The 21275-nt window shown below is 33.3% G+C and overlaps 3 protein-coding genes across 7 annotated transcripts in view; 2 read left to right on the top strand and 1 right to left on the bottom strand.

Annotated features, from left to right (window-relative positions):
- Positions 1-802, top strand: part of LOC113394700 (uncharacterized) — a 47178-nt gene extending 46376 nt beyond the window's left edge. For both annotated transcript variants that reach the window (XM_026632120.2, XM_026632119.2), the window contains exon 13: positions 82-802. In XM_026632120.2, coding sequence (XP_026487905.2) covers positions 82-459 — 378 coding nt within the window. In that variant the 3' untranslated portion in view covers positions 460-802. The remainder of the gene's footprint in view (positions 1-81) is intronic.
- Positions 803-874: 72 nt separating this feature from the next.
- Capt (capulet) overlaps positions 875-21275 on the bottom strand; it is a 36622-nt gene continuing 16221 nt past the window's right edge. For all 4 annotated transcript variants that reach the window (XM_026632126.2, XM_064220862.1, XM_026632125.2 and 1 more), the window contains exons 2-9: positions 20216-20457; positions 17173-17258; positions 16607-16989; positions 12522-12668; positions 11353-11531; positions 6320-6526; positions 1928-2071; positions 875-1848 (exon numbers count right to left, since the gene is read on the bottom strand). In XM_026632126.2, coding sequence (XP_026487911.1) covers positions 1759-1848; positions 1928-2071; positions 6320-6526; positions 11353-11531; positions 12522-12668; positions 16607-16989; positions 17173-17258; positions 20216-20248 — 1269 coding nt within the window. In that variant the 5' untranslated portion in view covers positions 20249-20457 and the 3' untranslated portion in view covers positions 875-1758. The remainder of the gene's footprint in view (positions 1849-1927; positions 2072-6319; positions 6527-11352; positions 11532-12521; positions 12669-16606; positions 16990-17172; positions 17259-20215; positions 20458-21275) is intronic.
- Positions 2326-4525, top strand: LOC113394703 (uncharacterized). Its single transcript, XM_026632127.2, has 6 exons — positions 2326-2632; positions 2857-2982; positions 3061-3271; positions 3468-3742; positions 3820-4074; positions 4260-4525. Exons 1-6 carry the CDS (start codon positions 2462-2464, stop codon positions 4434-4436), a joined length of 1215 nt encoding a protein of 404 aa, XP_026487912.1. The 5' UTR covers positions 2326-2461; the 3' UTR covers positions 4437-4525.

Here is a 21275-nt window from a genome sequence, read left to right as displayed (position 1 = left end):
ATAGGGAGGGAACCTTCAACGAAACAAATGTACCTCACATAAATTTTGAATCGCAATTTATTTTGTGTAACATGTCGACAGGAGGCTGATCGTTGGTACATTTACGGGGTGACAAGTAACGGCTACGGATGCGCGCGTGCCAACCGCCCCGGTGTCTACACGAAGGTTTCTAATTACATCGAATGGATAGACAGTGTCATGGCTACTTTCACGCCCGAGAAAAACGAAACTTTTCCCTCGAGCGACGAGCAATATTCCAGTGAAGATTTCTACTCAGATTTGGAAGCAGCAGAGAATAAACGAATCATCCACAAAGTATATGACTCTTGTAAGGGGTTCAGGTGTCCACTCGGTGAATGCTTACCGGCTTCTAGCGTTTGTAACGGATTTCTAGAATGTTCCGATGGCAGTGACGAATGGAAATGCAGTGAAAATTCGAGTAGATATAACCCAGACTGAGTCAGTACTGTATATATTTAATATAAGCCAGTAATAATAGAATAAAATTATTCAATTTCGACTGATACTACATAAGTAGAGTGTAAGATATTATATGCTAATTACAACGCAAGGAAAAATCAAGTGAGCTGAATATCTGTAATTTTTTTTTTTAATATTAGAGATCGTGTATGCCATGAACAACGGGCTTGTATATATAGCTTTAATTATTGTATTGCCCACTCTGTTGCATTGATTATGCTACTTTAAAATATTTATTTAAAAATTATGGACAACCTTTTCCGTTTGAGTTAACAGTTCAAATGGACGATGTAGGCCATGAATAAATTAAATTTGAAATTTATTTGTTTATTATTTCTTTTCTATTGGTAATAAGTAACGAGTAGGGGGGAGGGGTGAAAATAAAAAAAAAACATTTACACTTAAAAATTATTTTAATCTTTCCACAAATAAATTAAAATATTTCAAAATAAGAATGGCATAATAAATAATTACAATTCTTATTATCGATGTCATAATGATTACGAAACACAGACTGATTAACAATCGCTTCTTATTATAATACTTCCATTAATACAATTATTAATTATTACATTAATCAAATTAAAAAAAAAATGTAGCAGATGTCCTGTTATAAAACATTATCTGAGAACGATCATATAAAATTAATATTAATTAAAACAGTTACTTAGAAAGTAATGTTAGAGAAAGCTCCGACGAACGACGTATTTTCGGGGTTTTATAATCACTCTATTCAGTTACAAATAGTCAAATTGAAAAATGAAACTTCCTAATTAAAAATTTCGAGACATTCACACTCCTTAATTAGCCTAACACTAGTCCCGTACCGAGCGGTACTCCGAGCTGACTCCGTCCGAACTCTAAAAGAAAAATATTAAAACACGAATAAGCGAGGAACATCTTAATATTCACATAAAGGCCAGTAAATACTTGAATGATAGTTATTTCTACGTCATATTTGATATCTTATATTTCTAGGATCGAGAAAAATGAGCAAGAAATTATTTACGAATCAAAAATTAGACTGATCAGGTTGACCGGGAAGTCTCATCGTAACGTTAGTTTATCCACAAGGAGAATTTTGTGCATTTGGTTCCAACTCGAGGCGGAGTTTTATCGGGTGAAGTAAGAGGTCTAACCCGCGCCGTGTGTACGTGCAGCTTGCCTATTGAAACGAACGCGCCTCGCGGCAGCGCTCGCTGTGTGGGCCGTGTTGGCGGTTTGAGGAATAAAATAAAGTGTAGCGAGTTCCCGGCGCACTGTAATGATCCTTGAGATTTAGCCTTTGTTCTCGACGGGCGTCGTAGTGAGCCCGGTGGGCGGCTTGTTCAGCACGGTCTTGAATTGCTCCGGTATGGGATACTCCGTCTGTAACAAATTCGCGTACATAAATTTATTTGTTTACATTCTGTTCAATAATGGTGGTGGTAAATATGTCGTTACGTACATAGTCGCCGCTGCCGTTCGGCACGAGAACATTCATCTCTGAGGACTTGGAGGAAACGATCTCCACAGCGGCCGACTCCTCCGAAAGGTAGATCTGGCAGCCATCCGTCTTGTCGATCGAGATAGTTGGCACCTTACCCAGCACCTGTTAAATAGCAGATATGCGGAATAAATATTTGTTTAAAAAAATAATAAAGGAGCAGTTTTGAGATTTTTTATATTTCGACATAGAAATATTAAATGAGTTAATATTATTTTTGTAGACAAAAATAGAGCATATACTGAATTTTATGATAAATACTTTTTCAATTTCAAAATATTTAAAAAAGCCGCTAATAAAATACAACGTTGTAAATTTTAAAAATAAAATATTGTTTGGAATGTCATAATGATTTGATTGATAGATATGTTCTTGTCAGAATTTCCGCGCATTTTATAATAAAATTAATTTACTTTTTCATTCAATTCGATAAGTTTTTATTCTATAAATATTATTAATGGTGTAATTTATATTCATAGCACAAAAAGCTTAAAAATGTTCTTGAGTATTCAAGAATTGACGGTTAATAAGGGAATGGCGAATGGCTTCTCCACGACATTGGGAAAATATTGGGAGTGGTTGCTCGATCCCTTTGGAGTTCCTTTCAGTCAATATTGCTTTAAATTGTTTTATACAATTTATACACACTTCACCTTATATAATTTGGTAGTTTAAATTAAATTTTTAATGTATATTAAAAAAAAATGTAATATGCTCGGAATATTCAGTAGGAAAACGTATTATCTAGATATTAGCTAAACATACAACAACTAATACATATATTCATGGTTACTGTTTGTGGGCAAGGAACGTTTGAATAATTTAAGCATTGTAAAGGAGACTCGAGGGATACGATCGATCGATCTGTTGTAGCATTTTTCTGTTTCCAGATGATATTCCTCGTAAAATGCGTCCCGACAGGCATTTACATGTATAAATTCATAAAAAATATATATATCGATTCTCGTGAAAGATTAAAACAAAAAGAAATAGAATTAGAAGACATAAGACTGCAGGTTCACGTGTTAAATAATTGTTAAATGATACTTAATGAACGTGAAACAAAAATTATGATAATTAAGAATATTCCTCAGATTCAGATAATCAATACTAAAATAAAACTTCGCGATGCTGAGTTTGCGGAGCGAGGAGAGCTGCTGAGACGAAAGGTCGAGCAACTACATCATGTGAGAAAGCGTGTTCAAGAAATAATTGTCTCCGATGAGGAGCTCCGGACGACGATAAACGGAAACGCACCTTGGGAAGAGGAAAAAGATTGTAATGTCAGTAGCACGCCTGAGGAAGGTATTTGCCGATATTAATAATTATACGCTAGTAAACTTAATAATAACATGTTCGATATATATTTTTTTTCTTTTAAGTTTTACTGAAACGAATACACGACGTTGACTATTTAAGAACATTTTAACAATAGTGTAATCAACAGTTATTGACGGGTAATAAACTACAAAAAAATTACATTACATAAGAACTCTTTCAGAGTGCAAATTTATAATGGAATTACTAGTCAAACTGAAGGCAGATCACTTGATAGCACCGGAACGAGATCGAATGAAAATGAACTGCGGCGAACATTTTCCCGAGCCCGTCAATGAGGAAGACAGCGTTTACTCTTCAGCAAACGACGTAAACAAACAAGACTATCACGTCAAAATCGTCAAAGTAACTAATGTTTACAAAGTAGCCTATCTCCGTCATTTCATTAAACAAAAGAGACTTCGACGCGCCAACAAGCAAGCCATTTTAAGGAAGAAGGTAATAAACGACATCATAAACATCACAAAGCAATACATTCATTATGTATTTGACATAAGAAACAAAGTTTATTTCAGATGGACAGCATTAAGAAACTTTTAGATGATTGGCAAAAAACACTAAAGATGGTCATCAATAACAAACTCATAAATCTCGACTCAAAAAACAACATAGAAATGGCATCCCAGGAGGCAATGGGCGATTTCACGAAACCGAAATTCAACAATTCTTCAGATTCGGACAGCGATTACAGGAATAGTACCGGTAGTTATCAAGACGATTACTGTGTTAGCTGGTCACAAAATCAATACAGGCCCGTATGTAGTTACGATGTAAGTACCCGTAGCAGGTAACAAAGGCAGTAAATTATTAATATTGATCACGAGAGGCTTTTCGCGCTGGCCAACTTCACAGCACTCACGAATAATTAAACCAAGAGCGGAATGACGTATCGTCCGTTATTGTTATAATTACTTCGTTAGTAATATTTGAATGTATTCATACATTTGCGTTTTAGGAATTCAACACGAATTTCGAAAACAGAAGTGACTGTTACGATTTGGATGAATGTTGCACCAAATACAAGGGTCACGAGGAAATATGCGATTGTACGGCTACTGGTATTTTATTCGTCGTCCCAGAAGAAACGAATAGTCAAGTAGCAATCGAAGACATTAAAAGTGACAACGCGTGAAAGGCTACGTTAATTTATCCTTCAATGTACTTTATTATAGTTTAAAATGTTTGCTCGGATAAAAAATTGTTTTCTAATATGATTTTTACATACCAATTAGAGTGTTTATTTATTATTCATTAGGTTTCCGCATGTAGGGAGGCGAATGGAGGGGGGGGGGCGTGTGAGCACATTTTCTGATGGTTGGTTAAGAAGTTGAGACGTGAAAGCGTAACAAACTAACTTACGCATTTATAATATAAGATAGGTTATGTTATGCTATTAATAGTGTTGATTTGTAGCTTCTAGTATAAAAATGTCCCTACATATTATAAAACGAAGTCCACCCCCTCGCGCTCTGTACGCGACATATTCAATCTACCGAACGGACACTATTTTCATACGATTTTCACGAATGTGATTCACGATGAAGGTTCAGATATACAATTCCATAACCAGTAAATTGACTGGAATATGATTATCGTTGAAGTTGCCAGAATAAGAAAAAATAACGACCAATAGAGATGTATATTACGATATGAACGTTTTATACATACCCTAATCAGGGTATTAGAACAAAACTGTTAACAAAATATAACTTCATTGAAATGAAGTATCGCAATAGAGGCATCTCAACCCGCTAATTAACTTTGACGAGTTTGTAAGAGACTGTTTCTATCTTACAAATGACGTTACTTTGCGTTACTTATCACCAATCTGTAATAAGAAGACTTTTTTTTTAAGAGTATTTATTTAACGTTTATAGTATATATAATATATATATATACGTTACATAGTATATACGTTATAGTATTTATTAAACGTACATAAAGAATTGTGCGTTTATAATTTATTATTGATGTTCTATGTGTAGGTATTACCACTTGTATGTACATAAGAATGAATTGTCTAATACACTACGAAGATACCAATTTTAACAATTTGTATGACACTAGCTACCCATCCCGGATTCACCCGGGTACAATAAGTGTCTATGTACAACATTTAGATTTAAGAACAAACTTAAAAATAAATATTCTTGTTTTTATACGGTTAGGAAAGTTGAAATTATCGGCTTTTCTCTACTATAATATATTATGCATGTATTATGCATATAAACATTTTGAATCATTCCGTTTATTGATGAAAATCACTTTAAAATCCGTAACGAAGTTTAAAAGATCTAAGTGTACAGACACCGGGAAGCGACTTTGTTTTATTTATTTTCAACGTACTTCGGACAACATTATGGGCTGGAAACAAAGTCAATATAAATTTAATAGTGGTGCGTAACATACAATTACACTACTAAATGAACTTTTATTTTTTGTTATGATAACTGAAGAAACTAAGAAAAGGTTTGAATATATATTATTATATATTATATGTATAGATAAGTAGCTCATCTATTACGACAGCATAACATTCGAGCTGTTACTAGTCCCACGAACAAATTAATCGAGAAATTCAGCAATAAAAGTAGACAGATGAAGTGATACTGTGGGATGACTCGTTATACACAGAACCTTTATATTTTTAATGAGTCATCACTAGACCCCGTTATCTCGTCGCACTGACGTCACGGCAGAGCAGGTAGGGGACGAAATGACACAATCTAACTTTAGGGAGTTATGACTAAACAAGGTACATTCCAACTTCGTATAGATAAAATAAGGTTATATTTATACTACCTGTCTGTAGTGAGCAAATATATTACACCGCAAGCCCTAGTGTATTATATTTAAGTACAGTTAAAGATACATAGAACTTTAAATTGTCACCTAAAAAAACACCTTTGACGGACGTTCTCAGCAAGGATCATATTCGGACAATTTTGACGTCTACCGCGTCGTCAATGCAACGAGACCGGATTCTAGGCATCGCACATCCACAGGCGTACTCACCTGCATCTGCACGGACTGGCAGTTGACGAACTCGACGCTAGACACGAGGTTGTCGAAGACGACGGCGCACTTGGTGCACGAGTCGAGCACGACGCCGTTGATCTTGCCGCGGACGGTGAGCGCGGAGTCGCGGCAACGGAACATGTAAACCACATTGTTCATTTCGGCGTTCTCAACGACTAGATTAGAATTGCCCTTTTGGTATTCCTGTAAACAAATTACTAGTTTAAATACTTATTACTTTGAAAAGGATTTAAGATCATCGCTAATCATCCTAAATGTGCCGGGAAATAAATCTTTACAGACTATATTACCAAAACATATTAAACTCAAAATATAATTTATTCAAACAGTCTGTATATATACTCGTATATATTACTAAACTGAATGTAGGTAAAGCAACTACCTGAGTTTTCATTTATTAAACAATTCCCATCAGACGAAGAGAGCAATTTTGCGATCAAAAATTAAGTGTCGCAACTGAGTCGGTGTACTAAAATTGTCTCAATAAATTACAATTTCCTGAGTACACACTTACTTTCCTTAGTATATGGTATACATTGTCTCAAATTTGAATATTTTTTTATGAATTACTTAATTATTAATAAAATAATAATAATAATATAATATATGTCGGTACTCATAATTCGTCTTTTGTTTTTTGAATACTGTATTTTTAATTAGTTTTATGAGCATTACTTATTATTGGTATGGTATGGTAGCTTTAAATTTAACTCAACACGGTAACATTACGATTCAAAAGTGCTTTTATGAAATTAATTATAAACATTCACATTAGTTGTTTATATTGTAATTTTATATATACAAACAAATAATTTGGCTATGCAAGTTTTGTTATTTATAAAAGAACATTGTAGGAAATTGCCTCGGGAGTGAAGCACAATGTGTAGACTTCCTTTATAAATCATAAACTAAAGGGAACCCACGCACTTGGCATGGTTATATACTGTTTATTTTCGCGATGGAACAACGTTAACAGTATTAAAAGGAGACTACAATAACAAATATTAGATTTTACTTACTATAACCAAAGCAAACGCAGTACATATTAGAGTAGATTAGTTTTATTGTAAACATCTTTGTATATATTCTAGACTAACTGAATCTGCAGTTTTACTCGCGCAACATTTATAAAACTTTATAGCAAAAATACTGTCAATCCCCCACTTTACTCACTTGGGGGGTGATTGAGCCAATGTCTTCTACGAGAATCAAACTATCACCATACCAAATTTCATCTAAATCGGTTCAGCGATATAAGCGTGGAGACAGACATCGCGTGATCGCGACAGACAAGAGTCATATTACTATTATATAATCATATAATAACATACATGAACTACATATGTTTTTTTAAATAAACAACTATGAAATCATCACGTTTTACTGTTTTGCATATTAATTATATTCGTTTTACAAAATAATGCATTCGGTTAAAAAATATATATAATATACTAAAAAGATTTCGCAGGCGGTAGTGATGATATTAAATAATGATACTTTGCTATGGAAATGTTGCTCTAAGCTTCCCGAGACGCATCATAAAGCAGGTTAATGGAGGCAGGAGGCGGTGGGTCGCCACCTTTGCCTGACACCGTATTATAAGTTGAATTCATATCGAACATTCCGTGGACTGAGCGATTTATGAAAAATTACTTGGCAACCGCTTAATCTATCCATCTGTCTATTTATATGAATAAAATTGAATGTGAACATTTTCGTTCTCAATGCAATGTTTTTAAATCATTCATCCGATTGTGATGTAACTTTGGTGAGTTATTCTGCTTACGCCTGAGAAAACTTTCGTAGAACAAAAATATATATTCACATGTTCAATATAAATAATGTTCTATGTAGGTTCTTATTCTACCCGTTCGAAGCCAGGACGGGCGTAATAAACTTAAATAAATCGCAAAGGTTTATTTTTTAATTTATTGTAATTATTCGTTTAAATTTTCTTAGCGGATAACTATTTATACAACTGACAAAATATGTGCTTTTAAAAAAAAAACAAATATTATATAGTTAATGTTGATATATTAATTATTAATGACTGTTTTTTTTTCAATCATTTTATAGATGTCTAAATAATAAAAACCTTAACTAAATCTATTATTAATAACTTTCGGATTTGGATAGCTTATACTTTATTATCTAACTTTTCTCTTAAATAACTTGTGACGAAACTGTAAAAGATATAATAAAACTAACAAATACGTGATTTCTAAATGTCAACAACATTTTTGTACAGATGATATAATATACAGATCAGAGAAGCGTGCGACAGGGTTGCCATGATTTATCTTTAAACGGAATATATGATATATTACGTTGATAGATAAATCACAAGGCTGTTTCTGTCAAAAAAAGATCTAAGGATACATTTTCTTTTATACAGTTTCTTCTTCATCACTATCGTGCAATGACGTGCCAAAAGTTTCTTTATAACACAGATATTATTGTATAATCCTATGCGAGAGAAGTTACACGGGATATAATACCGACACTTCGTCCCACAAGTTATTCCTCTTGAATGCACACTTAAAACGAATACTTATTCTAGAATATAACTATTTTATTTGTTTTCGGTCCGCTAAATAAATATAATTCATTTGTTTAGAAAAAATCTTATACGTCTTCAGTTACGCGTAGTGACTATTGTAGGCAAGCAATGAAGCGAATGACGTGTTCATATAATTTCCGCTTCAGGGATTCTTTTACGTTACGGGACCAAAAGATGCTTGGTACTTCACCTTGTCCTTATTTCAATAAGGAGAAAATATGTTTTGAATATATGTCGAACATCCTTTTAATAATGGTTTCAACATGATATAATATACAAACGGTTATTTTGGAAATTCTAAAGGAATAAACTATATTAACAAAGTAAATATAGAAACTTATTGCAGACAATATAATTACAAGGATTCAGACTTACGTGAAATATTTTATAATTATTTACGTACGGGCGAGCAATCCAACATGGTAGTGTAATATAATAAAAACAAAATTACCGTGGCTGTACGAGATACATATGTTCGATTTTGATATTATAAAAAAAAAAAAACTCGTCGTATGGTCTACAAAACAAACTTGACTTTTACTGTATTCTCCTATTTCGAGTCTAAGTGTGTGTGTAAACAATTTGCTAGATTAAAGTTAATCGCTATAAAAGCAAAATAACTCTGACGGTATGGTTATCAAATAGTGCAAAAGAGTAAAATATCAATAGTGGAACTCAAATATAAGTAAAAAAATAACAAAACTTTCTAGAGATGGTTAATTCGTTACATTTAACTCGTACAAACAAATCTTGAAGCAGCAATAATGAGTATTTATGTCGTGACCTTCAAAGTAATAAAGTCAATATGGTCGTTGTAATTTTTTGTTAAAGTTCTTCCATTTATGGTTGCGTCAGTGTCACGCGTAAAAGGTATCTTGTACCGTCGTAAAAGTTTTCACAGTATTGCTTGACGATCTGTGAATGTCTTTGATCACAAAAATAAATCTATGAAATAAATTTAAATTTTCTATTTACTTCTACGTTTCTACGTGTATTCAATGCGATACAGAGCACATAAATTGTGATATTGTTAATAAAACTGTTATATATGAATTTTTTATTTGTATAAATCATTAATATAATGTTTCTGAATAAATATATACAGAGAACATTGTTTATATTAGGAATACTATAAATTTCAGTACGGCTAATACGAGCGTTGTAATGCGGAGCCTGTGAGGGCTTGGACATCTATAACGTCTCCTGTTCAAACTCATAAAAAGAATAAAAGCAATGCCAAAAATGTAATTACATTCAAACAAATTAAATTCCACAAAAGCAAAAATTAGGTATAATTGTGTTATTTTTTTCTTATATTTAAATGGTTTCTCCAGAACTTCTAAAGAATATGTCTGCGTCTATGTAACCTTTTTTATGTTGTCAGCAGACTCGGCTAAGTGCGGCTACTAAATCGATGTGTGAAGTGTATACGAGCATGGCTCGCCACTTCACTCACATAGACTTTGCACAAGAAGATAGTTACCCTACAATCCCCTAAGCACCCTCTTATGAGACGAGATAGAAAGTATTCATGCATGAAACCGCTGTATTTACTTCAACTACTGGACACGTGACGGCTTTATATGTGAGTAATAAAAATATATTTCACAGAAATGTGATAACATCATTACTGGTTTCCCGTAGTTTCGGCCACGTATGCGAGGTATTAGTTATTCTACGTCCTTTTCTGACGATGTCGTGTGATTTCATCGGAGACTAATCTACGAAAAATTATAGTATAAAAGTGTGTGTGCACACACACAATCATATTCCGGTGGGAAGCAAAAACCCAATAACTTTTTATCGGCCTGACCTGAGGTTTGAACCCTCGGGATCTGTGGCTTTATATCAAGCACCTAGACCAATAAGGCATTCGTTTTCTATATCCCTGATAACGTTATGCAAAATTTTACGATGATCAATTTGATGAATAAACAATAATAATAATAATATAACTAACATTTCTAACTGATAATATTGATACTACTTGATTTTATAGTATTCCAACTTACGCAGCAACGGTATCTATATCCACAATAAAAAGAATATTTGGATTGAAACAAAAATCGCTTTCATTACGTAAGGTTACGCTTATAACAAAAAGTCCGAAACCTTCTATAATAAATAAAAATTAGTTTAAAATTAAAATACTCATAAAAAACTAATATACGAAGCAAATTACACTATTAAAATGCGTTGTTGATAAAATGGTATGAAATTTGCGATCGTTTATTCTGTACGTAAGTGTTTTGAGATAAAAAGAGACATACACAAGTAACACAAAGGAGTTTGATTTAATCTATTTATGACACGTATAATTTTAAAATCGCAAAAAAATCGGTACCGTTAATGTAACCGTAGAACTCTAAACGTTTTCATATCGAATAAAATATCTTATCTCGAAATCTCTCTAATCAATATTGTTTCATAGTAATAGAAGAGTACTTACAATGATCCACTTCTTGCCATCCCTCGAGAAGACCGGTGGCTTGTCCGGTAGCACGCCAGCGCCGGGCGTCGGCAGCGCCTTCGTGGGGACCTTCGGGGCGGCCGCCTTGAAGGGAGCTGGGCCTTGCCGTAGCTGAGGGTTCTTATGAGTCTGCATGTCCGATGTAACCTTACGCAGGGCTATCGAAAAGAATCCGTTTCAACTACCCCGTTATTTTCGTAACAATATTCAAGGGAGCTTCCATAAACCACAAATTTTCGTTGTAACCTTTTCACCGAATTAATTCTATTAGCTTAAGTATACATTATATTTTACCCTTTTTCCTCGTCACATTTTAGGGTGGAGAACTGTCAATTATTAAGTTCGTGCATTTAGTATAATTATATTTTAACATACTCACATTTTAGACGCAATACAATTTTTTTAATTGAATGAATAACAAACGTAAAATGAATATATTATGGCAGCGAGATTCAACGTGAGTCACTTCAGGTAAGAGGTCGTTTAAAATATCGATTAATGTTAATGTTCACTTTGACCACTGGAAATTAATTGCGCTAACGATGTATAAAAATAATTTTATGGCATTTGATTGAAAACTAATTATTTATTCATAACTGCTCAATAACATCCCCAGTTATAGTTCGACGTCAACAGTGACATAGCTGGATTTTGAAGGCACCCGGCCAGGAAACCATCGTCGTTCGATAATAATAGTTCCATTGTTTCCGCATTCGATATTTTTAATAAACATATATGGAAGCACAATTAAAAAGGCTTTCAAAGTTATTAATGCCTAAAATAACGGTATTAATGAGAAGTACAGTAAAAATTTAAATAAAAGAGGTTATATTTAATTCATCAGAATTATGTCAGGTCCAAATGTTTTTTTTTTTTTTATATTAAACACCGCGACCAGTTATCATAAGGACCTAGTCAATAATGATTATTATGATGTCAAAATAAGAACACTACATCTGTAGTGGGTATATGTTGCTTGAAAACTCAAAATTTTAAATCGTTTAGGAATATGTTGATAATGATAATTGTGAACGCTATGGTCTTGCAACGAAGCTCTTTCTTTATCGCATGAATTATCTGTGGATTCTTTTAGTTTTTAAATGCATATAAAAAACAATACGCAGATAGAATTATTCGTTGCAACATACTATTGGTGATGGCCTCCCCCTTGTTGATCTCTGCGAAGAGCGCGCTTCGGTCGTCGGCGGCCATGTTCGCGAAGTCCACGTCGGGCAGCGCGGGCGGCGGTGGCGGCAGACCGCCGGGGGGAGGGGGCGGGGCACCAGCACTCTTACCTGGGAACGACGTAACTAGTACTTATACGATTTAGAGTCAGTAGTGACCGAAAACTAGTCCTAAATTATAAAATAATTCGGATCTTTCATTTCAATAATCGATTGTCTATGGAATTCATTCACTCATTCATTCTTTCGAATCACTTTTACAACTAAATCCTCGACTCTCGGTGGTAAAAAAGTACCAGCCACATACATCATTAATAAAGCTATGCATAAATATACGGTAAGTAATAATTAATAACAACGAATGGCAATCGTCAAATTAAACAAATTAAAGTTGTTCAGATAAATAGATATGTCGAAAGTTTCTGTGGTTAGACGCGTAAAATTCAGTTCAACTGCTAAGAAAAAAGTAACGGCTTAGTATAATTAAATAAAATATCCACGCAATTCATTATTCTTGCTGCAAATTTAAGACGTTATATTTCACTCGAGAATCGTATCATATAGTTTTTTTTTTAAGTGAACCAAACGAGCCATTAGTCCACATGATGTTTAGTGCTCATTTTGACCATAGACATTAGCATTGTATAAAGTATAGATCACTTTACAGCGTGAGTACGCCTCCATACATCCATACATAAACAACTTAGACCTTGAATTTTTGCGAATCCATGTCAGTCAGACATGGATTCGCAAAAACAAATACGTTTTTAATGTCGCCGTCTGTATTGGAACTTCGAAAGTAAAATGAAAGTGGATATACGTTAAGAGGAATAGTGTTATAAGTATGTTAATCAAACGAAATATCAAAGTAGCAAATCATACAAAACTTGTAAACAAGTTTTGTTTATTTCTATTCCTTCTGCCATTGGAATAAACTACACGATAGATTATGATACTCTTTTCTAAAATTACCTAGTAACAATGTATTACAACCTGTAGGGGGCAAGTCTTGGAAAATCAGTAAGGCGCACCACGTTTCTTAAAATTATTTTTTGGGTGGGAGAGGAGATCGTCGGTTCCCTCCTTGCACCCAAACTCTTATTAAACTTAAAACGGGAGTGCTACTAGCTCTTTTAATCCACATACGATATTTGTGGTTATAAATAAAAAAAATCTGCAATAAAATTCATTCGCTATTTTCCGCAACTTATCATAAGAACCTAACTCATTTATAAATCAATTGCTTTTACCGCGGTATGTATGGTAATTTTCTACAAACAGCGAGCTCATAGTCGATAAATTATTCGGGGTCACATTGTCGACGGTGGTAAAAAATATTAATGCAAAAAAATATATATCGTCGGTTCTATATGAATTATAAAACTATGGATTGTTGATAAAACGAGCTCATTACTTTTCAAGATCAACTCAACAAATAGCTAACCCATTATGATAAGATTCTCTTAAAATCTCTTTTACTTAGCGAACGTAAAAGTAACGTTCAAAATAAATTAATGTGGGCTAAAAACCTCGCCATAGAAATATAGTTTTAATCCACTTACAAAATAATATTACGTAAACGAAGTGAATTGATGATAATAACGATAAATAAATTATTAAAAGCTTTATTCATTCTATACATCAAATAATTAATAAGTTTATAACACATGGATTAATTAATTAATTAATTAACAAAATATTTTTGGAACTAGCAAGCCTAATTAATTTCACAAGGGAAACAAACACTACATTAATCATTAAAAACCAACTACAAAACACTGAAACATTGACCAATATATTTACTAAACATAAAAAAGCTAAACACCTGATTATAAATTAAATTAAAACGATATAAACACAAACTTACAATTAAGTAGCGAGCTACACAAATTTTTATTTAATATTAAATAAATTTGACCAATATATATTTTTTATTTGATTAAGTTAAGCTTAAACGAATATACGTCAGAAAAATCTATTATAGTTAGTATATAAGAACGTAGTATACAAGAACGTGCAATTAAATTATTTGCACTTTTAGTTACGTATTGAGGGGTAATCCGGAGCGTATCGTCCCACGTATCGTTTGAACTATTAAGCAGCAATGGTAAACCAATTATAATTTAAAAAAAATTCTGTAAAGTTTGACTTAATCTCTATCACGAAGACGAATTTTGTACAAGTTAGCATATTCTATGAATTTATTTGGTATTCTTTTAATTTCGCTTATATTATTTGTATTTCAGCTTTGTATTTCAGACTGTTGTTCATACAAAGGTCAGACAAAGGAGTTAAAACGTAAAAAAGTGTAGATGTTCGCAAATTCTTCAGTGATACGCAATATAAAACCAATCACTGTATGCTTTCCCAGTTAGCTCACATCTGATCTATACTATATAGTAATATTTATATATATATATAAATATAAATAATATCAGCTTGGCTGCCCTGTTCAATACTGTGCTGTCAAGTGTATAGTTAAATGGTATCTGTTGTATTTTTCTTATAGACGTTATTATTATTTTGTTCATAAATTATAGTAAAATTCAGTACTTTGTTAATTAATTTTAATCTTCTTGACGAAACTTACAATCATATTCATTTTTAATAATTTTAAATTTTTTTTTGGCATCGGCTGCGAAATTCAAATAATGGAAACATAAGGAAAAGTCATTTATATGAATATTAAACAGGAGGGGCCCGAGATGTGACCCTTGGGAAACGGCAAGAGCTTCAATTCAATCTCGTAAATATGATTCCAAACATCGCAGTAGATCGCGGCGTTTATTAATTTTTCAGCTTTTATATCAATAGGCAAATTGTATAAAAGGCTTTCGGGAAATCATTTGTTCATATAATTTAATCATTTAATCTCGATTCCACTGTGTGTCATAAATATGGTCGAGGTTATCGGAGATATTCCTTTTAGTATATTTACGTGTTATATCCATGCACTGACGTACTTTACTTTCGCACATGTACGTTCATAGCATTTCTTACAAGAGGGAGAGTGGACTTATGAATGATTTATAATAGTTTTGAAATTGAACTAAGCTTACAGATAGGACGATGAGTATCATGCCTCGCACCACTTTTAAAAATATTGTGTTATAAATGACCGAGAAAATTTTCATTTTTATCGATTAAACAGTTTAATTAAATATCAATTTTTTTTTACCAAAGCTAAGACTGTTTCAAGGATTTTCAGGGAGAGTGATTTGATTTTATTAGTATATTGTATTTGACTTTGATTCTCATTCGAATACAGAACTAAAATTACTTTTAAACAATAGGCATATTCTTTCACATAGCTAGTGCTCGTATTGCCAATAAATTTACTTTTAGACTTAACGTACAACCAAAAATATCTACAAATTGAGTTAATGAATTATTCAACCGATAAACCCAGAATAGCAATTAACGATATCGGTTTTTGTCTGCCTCTAAAAAAATTAAATCGCTATTATATTTTCAATTTACGACGAAATTTAATTTTTTTATTAATTGTCTTCATAAGTGTTCGGCTCGTTACCAAATTGGATATCAATAATTGATTATTTTCTATTTTTAAAATCATATGCTGTTCAATAACAGAGTTAAGGATATCATAAAAAATATTGAAGAGATTCCACGATTTCTTTTTTATTGTAGACATTTTCCCGATCATATAACGAGAGCTCGTAATTTATTTAGTCCTAGTCGGCATATCTATATGGACTGATTTTATGTGGTTCATTAATGAAATATTTTAGACAGAGTTAAAATAGAGCTCGATCCTCTTAAATTTTAAATCATTCAATAATAATATGAATGGTTAAAATTAATTATATTAAACGAAACTTAAAACAGAAGTTATAAAATAAAAGTGACGTATAACATATATACGATAAGTTAAATGCAACCTTAATTAATATCTAAGCATGCGACACACAAGTTAACATATATGTTGGCAACAAATGATATCATAAGTATTATTATTTCAACAACATCATGCATATAATTTGTAATGGCTTGCCCATACCGACGTCAATGAACTTTGTATTACTCACCGGCCCACACGAGTCCTGTAGTGTGATACTGCTTTACATACGCTTGCAAATCCGACAGCAACTGCACCCATGCGCGGCACCAGTCGACATGGGTCTTATCTTTCTCTTTCCACTCCTTCAGAACACGGTTCGTGTAAAACTGTCCGGCGTCGTTCATTTCTTTCACGTACGGTGCCGGTGTAGGGGACACGGCTACCCACCCGAGAGCGGGGATGCTCTCGGATATGGCGGAGAGGTGGTTGAAGAACGGAGACGCACGATTCTTTTCGCGGTATTGTTGGATTGATGAGATCTTTTCGCTGGTCGGAGCGAGAAGTTGTACCTCTTCGGCCTGCAGTGGCTTAGATCGCACCGCCGCCAGCTGGATGTAACGAAACTGTTGTCTGTAGAAAAAAAAGTTTAATAATTATTTCATAACAAGCAAGCTAAATTATTACTTTAATTATATTATAGTCGTAACTATATTCATACTTAATTTTTTTTATGCATGCATCTTTATTGGTACCCAGACGTTTCTTACCAAGATTTTATTAATACAAAGTAATAAAGTAGTGTAAAATGCTCACTGAAAGGCATCGTTAACGAGGTTAGCGTGCGTAGCGATGTCGCCGCCGATCTGCTTCGACAATTCTAAGTAAGTGAGCAGGGGACCCTAAAACAATAAAAACATTATAAACTCGTAAATTAACATTAAATTTAAGAAAACAAATTGCAAAATAATTTTCGCATCATCTCATCTCTGAGAAACGGGTGGTTTATTTTATTTGGTGGTGAGACTGGCAAGGTGGCCATCTGATGGCAAGTCATCGCCACCGCTCATAGACATTGGCATTGCAAGAATTTTTAGTTACTTACATCGCCAATGCAAATCAGCTCTATCACCAAGTAAAGTGATAGCTGCAAAGCAATAACTTGCATTATTGTGTTTCGGTTTGATGGTAACATAATAAAAAGGAACATTAGCATCTAGTTAAAGGCGCCTTGATGGTGTAAAGAATATTTATTGCAGTACCATTGTCTATGGACGGTAATGAATGAGGACTTATTTATTAACATTTGCTCAGCTACCTTCCTTTACACAAATATTATAAGAACGGGTTTATTAAGAAAACGAGTATTGCGGACGAAAAAATTCCGTTCGCAAAAAAACAAACAACCAAAGCAAAAAGAAAGTACAGCTGATTATTCTATTCAATCACAAATGGTTTTCAAATGGAATAATAATTTTCAAATCATACTTATATTATCTCAAACTATGAGACGAAAAAATATATTCATAATAATTCCACTCGAACGATATCTCAGAATAAAATAAGTTAAACAGAAATTAAATCTTATACCGCGATAATTTTGACATCTAAACTTAATCAATCATAAAATATTGATTTTATTAATAGGAGTTGGCAAGCTTAGGTATTACTAGATGCCTCGGCAATTTCAATTAAGTTTATTAAGTTATTGGTTAACTCAATTGTACGTCCGTGTTTATATTACTACAATATTATACATAACACTGAACATTCTTTGTTTAAAGATAATTTCATAACTTATCTAATAGTCTGATTAATCTTTTTAATATCCCACGGCTGGGCAAAAGCCTCCTCATCTATTTATCGGAGAGTTTAGAATGTATTTACCCGAGCAGCTCCACTGCGAGTCAAAATTACTTTCAACACGTGTAATTTTCCTCCCAGTATTTTCATCCTTCTTCTAACATTATTATTCGCTGTTCCTATTTACTGCGTATCGGTAAAGTTTATATTGATTTACATATCCGTTAACTATATTCAAGGTACAAATCGTTTTACTTTGGGATTACAATCCGAAAGAAATGCCTACGAAACGTTATTCATTCATTCAAACGTCCTCAAAAAAACGTAACCTAAGTTTCTAAATCACATGATATGATAATGAGACGTAGAGGAACAACATAAACGTTCACTCAAATTCTGTTACTGTTAGCTTCGTTATTATTAGTTACTGATGTCCAGTAACTCAAATATAGAAACCAGGTGATGACGATGGTACAAGATTACTATTAAACATCAGTTACATCGCCAATACGCCACCAACGTTAGTAACAAATATGTTATATCCCTCGTGAATGCAGTTGCGCTAGCTCTCACACACACAGTTCTTTCCTACCATATCTCACGTAGTCTGTCTTATTTACGGCCTATATTTACTCCCCTCTACACCACCAAGGCCAAAAAAACACAAGAAATAGTCAAAGGTGCTTGTACGGATTTAAATTCGCAACCTTAGGTTAAACGTCTCATTCGTTGGTCATTCTCGGATTATTACTTTACTAATAAATGAAAGCAATTACTTTTGTATACGTAAAGTAACTTCCTGTATGATATAAAAGAAACATATTTACCACACATTTTAATGGGAAGGTTGTAATAAGAACTTATATTGTATTAAGGAGCAAAAACATTACTCGCCTTTAGCAGCACTGACATTAATGATCACATTATAAAACACATTTTATGTACTGTGTATGATACATAAAAAGAGCAGTATTTATTTTAGGCGTTGAAAGTAGCTGAATACATATTATGCTACTTGAAAATAAAGATACTTAATAAAATCGTTTCAAGCCTCAGGTCATCGTTTCGTGTTATGGTTACGTCGTAAAAGAAACAAATGGTTCGAACAAGGGCGGTCGTTCTTAATGGAGATTGATTAATCAGATACTGTTGCGTGCAGAAACATATGCCTCGCAGCTTGACAACTTCAACGATACTGGTGGCAATTCAACACTTGTGTTGTACAATTTTGTTGTATGCAATCGTTAAAGTACATTTGAAATACATGCTTTTTCTTTCTTTCTCTGACTCTCTCTCTCTCTCTCATATAGGGATAGCCAGAAAAGGCTATCTTATTTACACGTTGGTACTACCATTGTTACATGATAGTTTTGGTAGGTACTACTATATATATGGTGTACTTAGTATAGGTGTATTGCGGTTTGAATAGCGAGTGAGCCAGTTCAACTACAGGCACAAGGGACATAACATCTTACACTCACTCGTCTTAGTCTTATTCTTTATTCCATTATTAAATTATTTGTTAGATCAACTTATATATTATATTATAACAGTGTAGAGTATTACGTAACTATGTTAAAATGTAACTAATTAACTATAATCATAATCGTTCTAATCGAATTATTAATAACTTCAGATTTAAAGTAATTGATACAACCGCAGCGGCATAAGAACATTCAATGTGTGATCTTGGTTGCTTTTTCTATATTAATTATCTTGTAATTTATCAGTTTTTAATGCATAATTATTCACTATATGCCAGAGATTCAAAAGAGATGCACATTTTACCGTCATAAAAAGATAAATATTTTTCAAGATTTTGTGTGTTGTTGAAAATAATATGTTCTAGCTTGAAAGTCTTTAGATGGTTGGAAGTTTTACTATTATGGTGAGGTAGTAAGAATTGTCATTCTTGGTCCTATTATAATAAGAAGCTCTTAAAACTTGTGTACAAACAGAACAGAATAAATGATCTTTCTCATTGGATATATTATCTAACATTACCACATAAAATATTTCTCCATGTGCCTTTGAAAAAAAAAACTACGTATCCCACCTGCATCAAGTCCTGGTATCCGTTGATGCTCATGTCGTCGGTTTCTATGATTTCTGTCGTGTGAAAGATCGGTGACGCGACTCCTGCAGGAGATGGCGCTGGGGAGCAGGGCGGTGTAGGCGTGTGAGCACGCAGCACAGGCAGTCGCTCCAAGCGGGAAGTCACACGCTCCAAGCGCTCTATCAGAGATTCGAGGTCAGCAGCCGGACTGTGAACTGCCGCTGTATGATCGACTTCACTACCTGATAAACAAGAGTAAACATCTATTAGTTAATAAGTTGGTAAATAAATATTTCTACAATCGAGGTGGCCCAGTGGATTGATGTTAGCCGAATGGAACACGGGTTCAAATCTGGATTAAAGCCACTGATATCTTTTCTGATACAAAATCAGATTCAGCGATGATAGAGAACATCGTGAAAACAACTACATGTGTCGGATGTAATTCTGCCGCATGAAAAACAACCCTCAGTGGAGCAACGTTATTTATATAATAAACTCCTCCTAAACATAAACGAAGTTTTTGTCGAGGAGTGGGACAATTGCTGATTGTTGATAAAGCATCTATTATAGATAACTAGGGTAAGTTGAACTCACGCCAAACGACGTGAATCAACACGATATGTGAGGTACGCGACACACACTGTAAATACAATTATTGCATAATTTTATATATTGATTTGCATGCCTGCCTATTGGTGGGTAAAACATTGTTCTTAAACGTATGCTGTTCACCTGTAGCGCCATTATTTATGTAAATAAATGCTGCATGTCATTAGTAGTTTAGGAACATATTCCATAGTAAAATATTACCTGTTTCTACAGAGTGACCTTTATTGCTAATTATTGGACGAACAGCGATGGTTCATTATTTATTAACTGAAGCTATAACCGTTAGCAAATTGACCGTTAAAATAAGAAAAGGTTGTCTTGCATTTCAGCTTTATATATTACATTTTTGTAATATAAATGGTTATGATACTATTATATTAATGATATATTATTAACCAATTAGTTATCAAATTAATATTTGATTTCTATATAAACATCGTTTTACTCA

Source organism: Vanessa tameamea, chromosome 2 (assembly GCF_037043105.1).
Source record: "Vanessa tameamea isolate UH-Manoa-2023 chromosome 2, ilVanTame1 primary haplotype, whole genome shotgun sequence".
Classification (NCBI taxonomy): domain Eukaryota; kingdom Metazoa; phylum Arthropoda; class Insecta; order Lepidoptera; family Nymphalidae; genus Vanessa; species Vanessa tameamea.
This window is presented reverse-complemented; position numbering and strand designations above follow the sequence as displayed.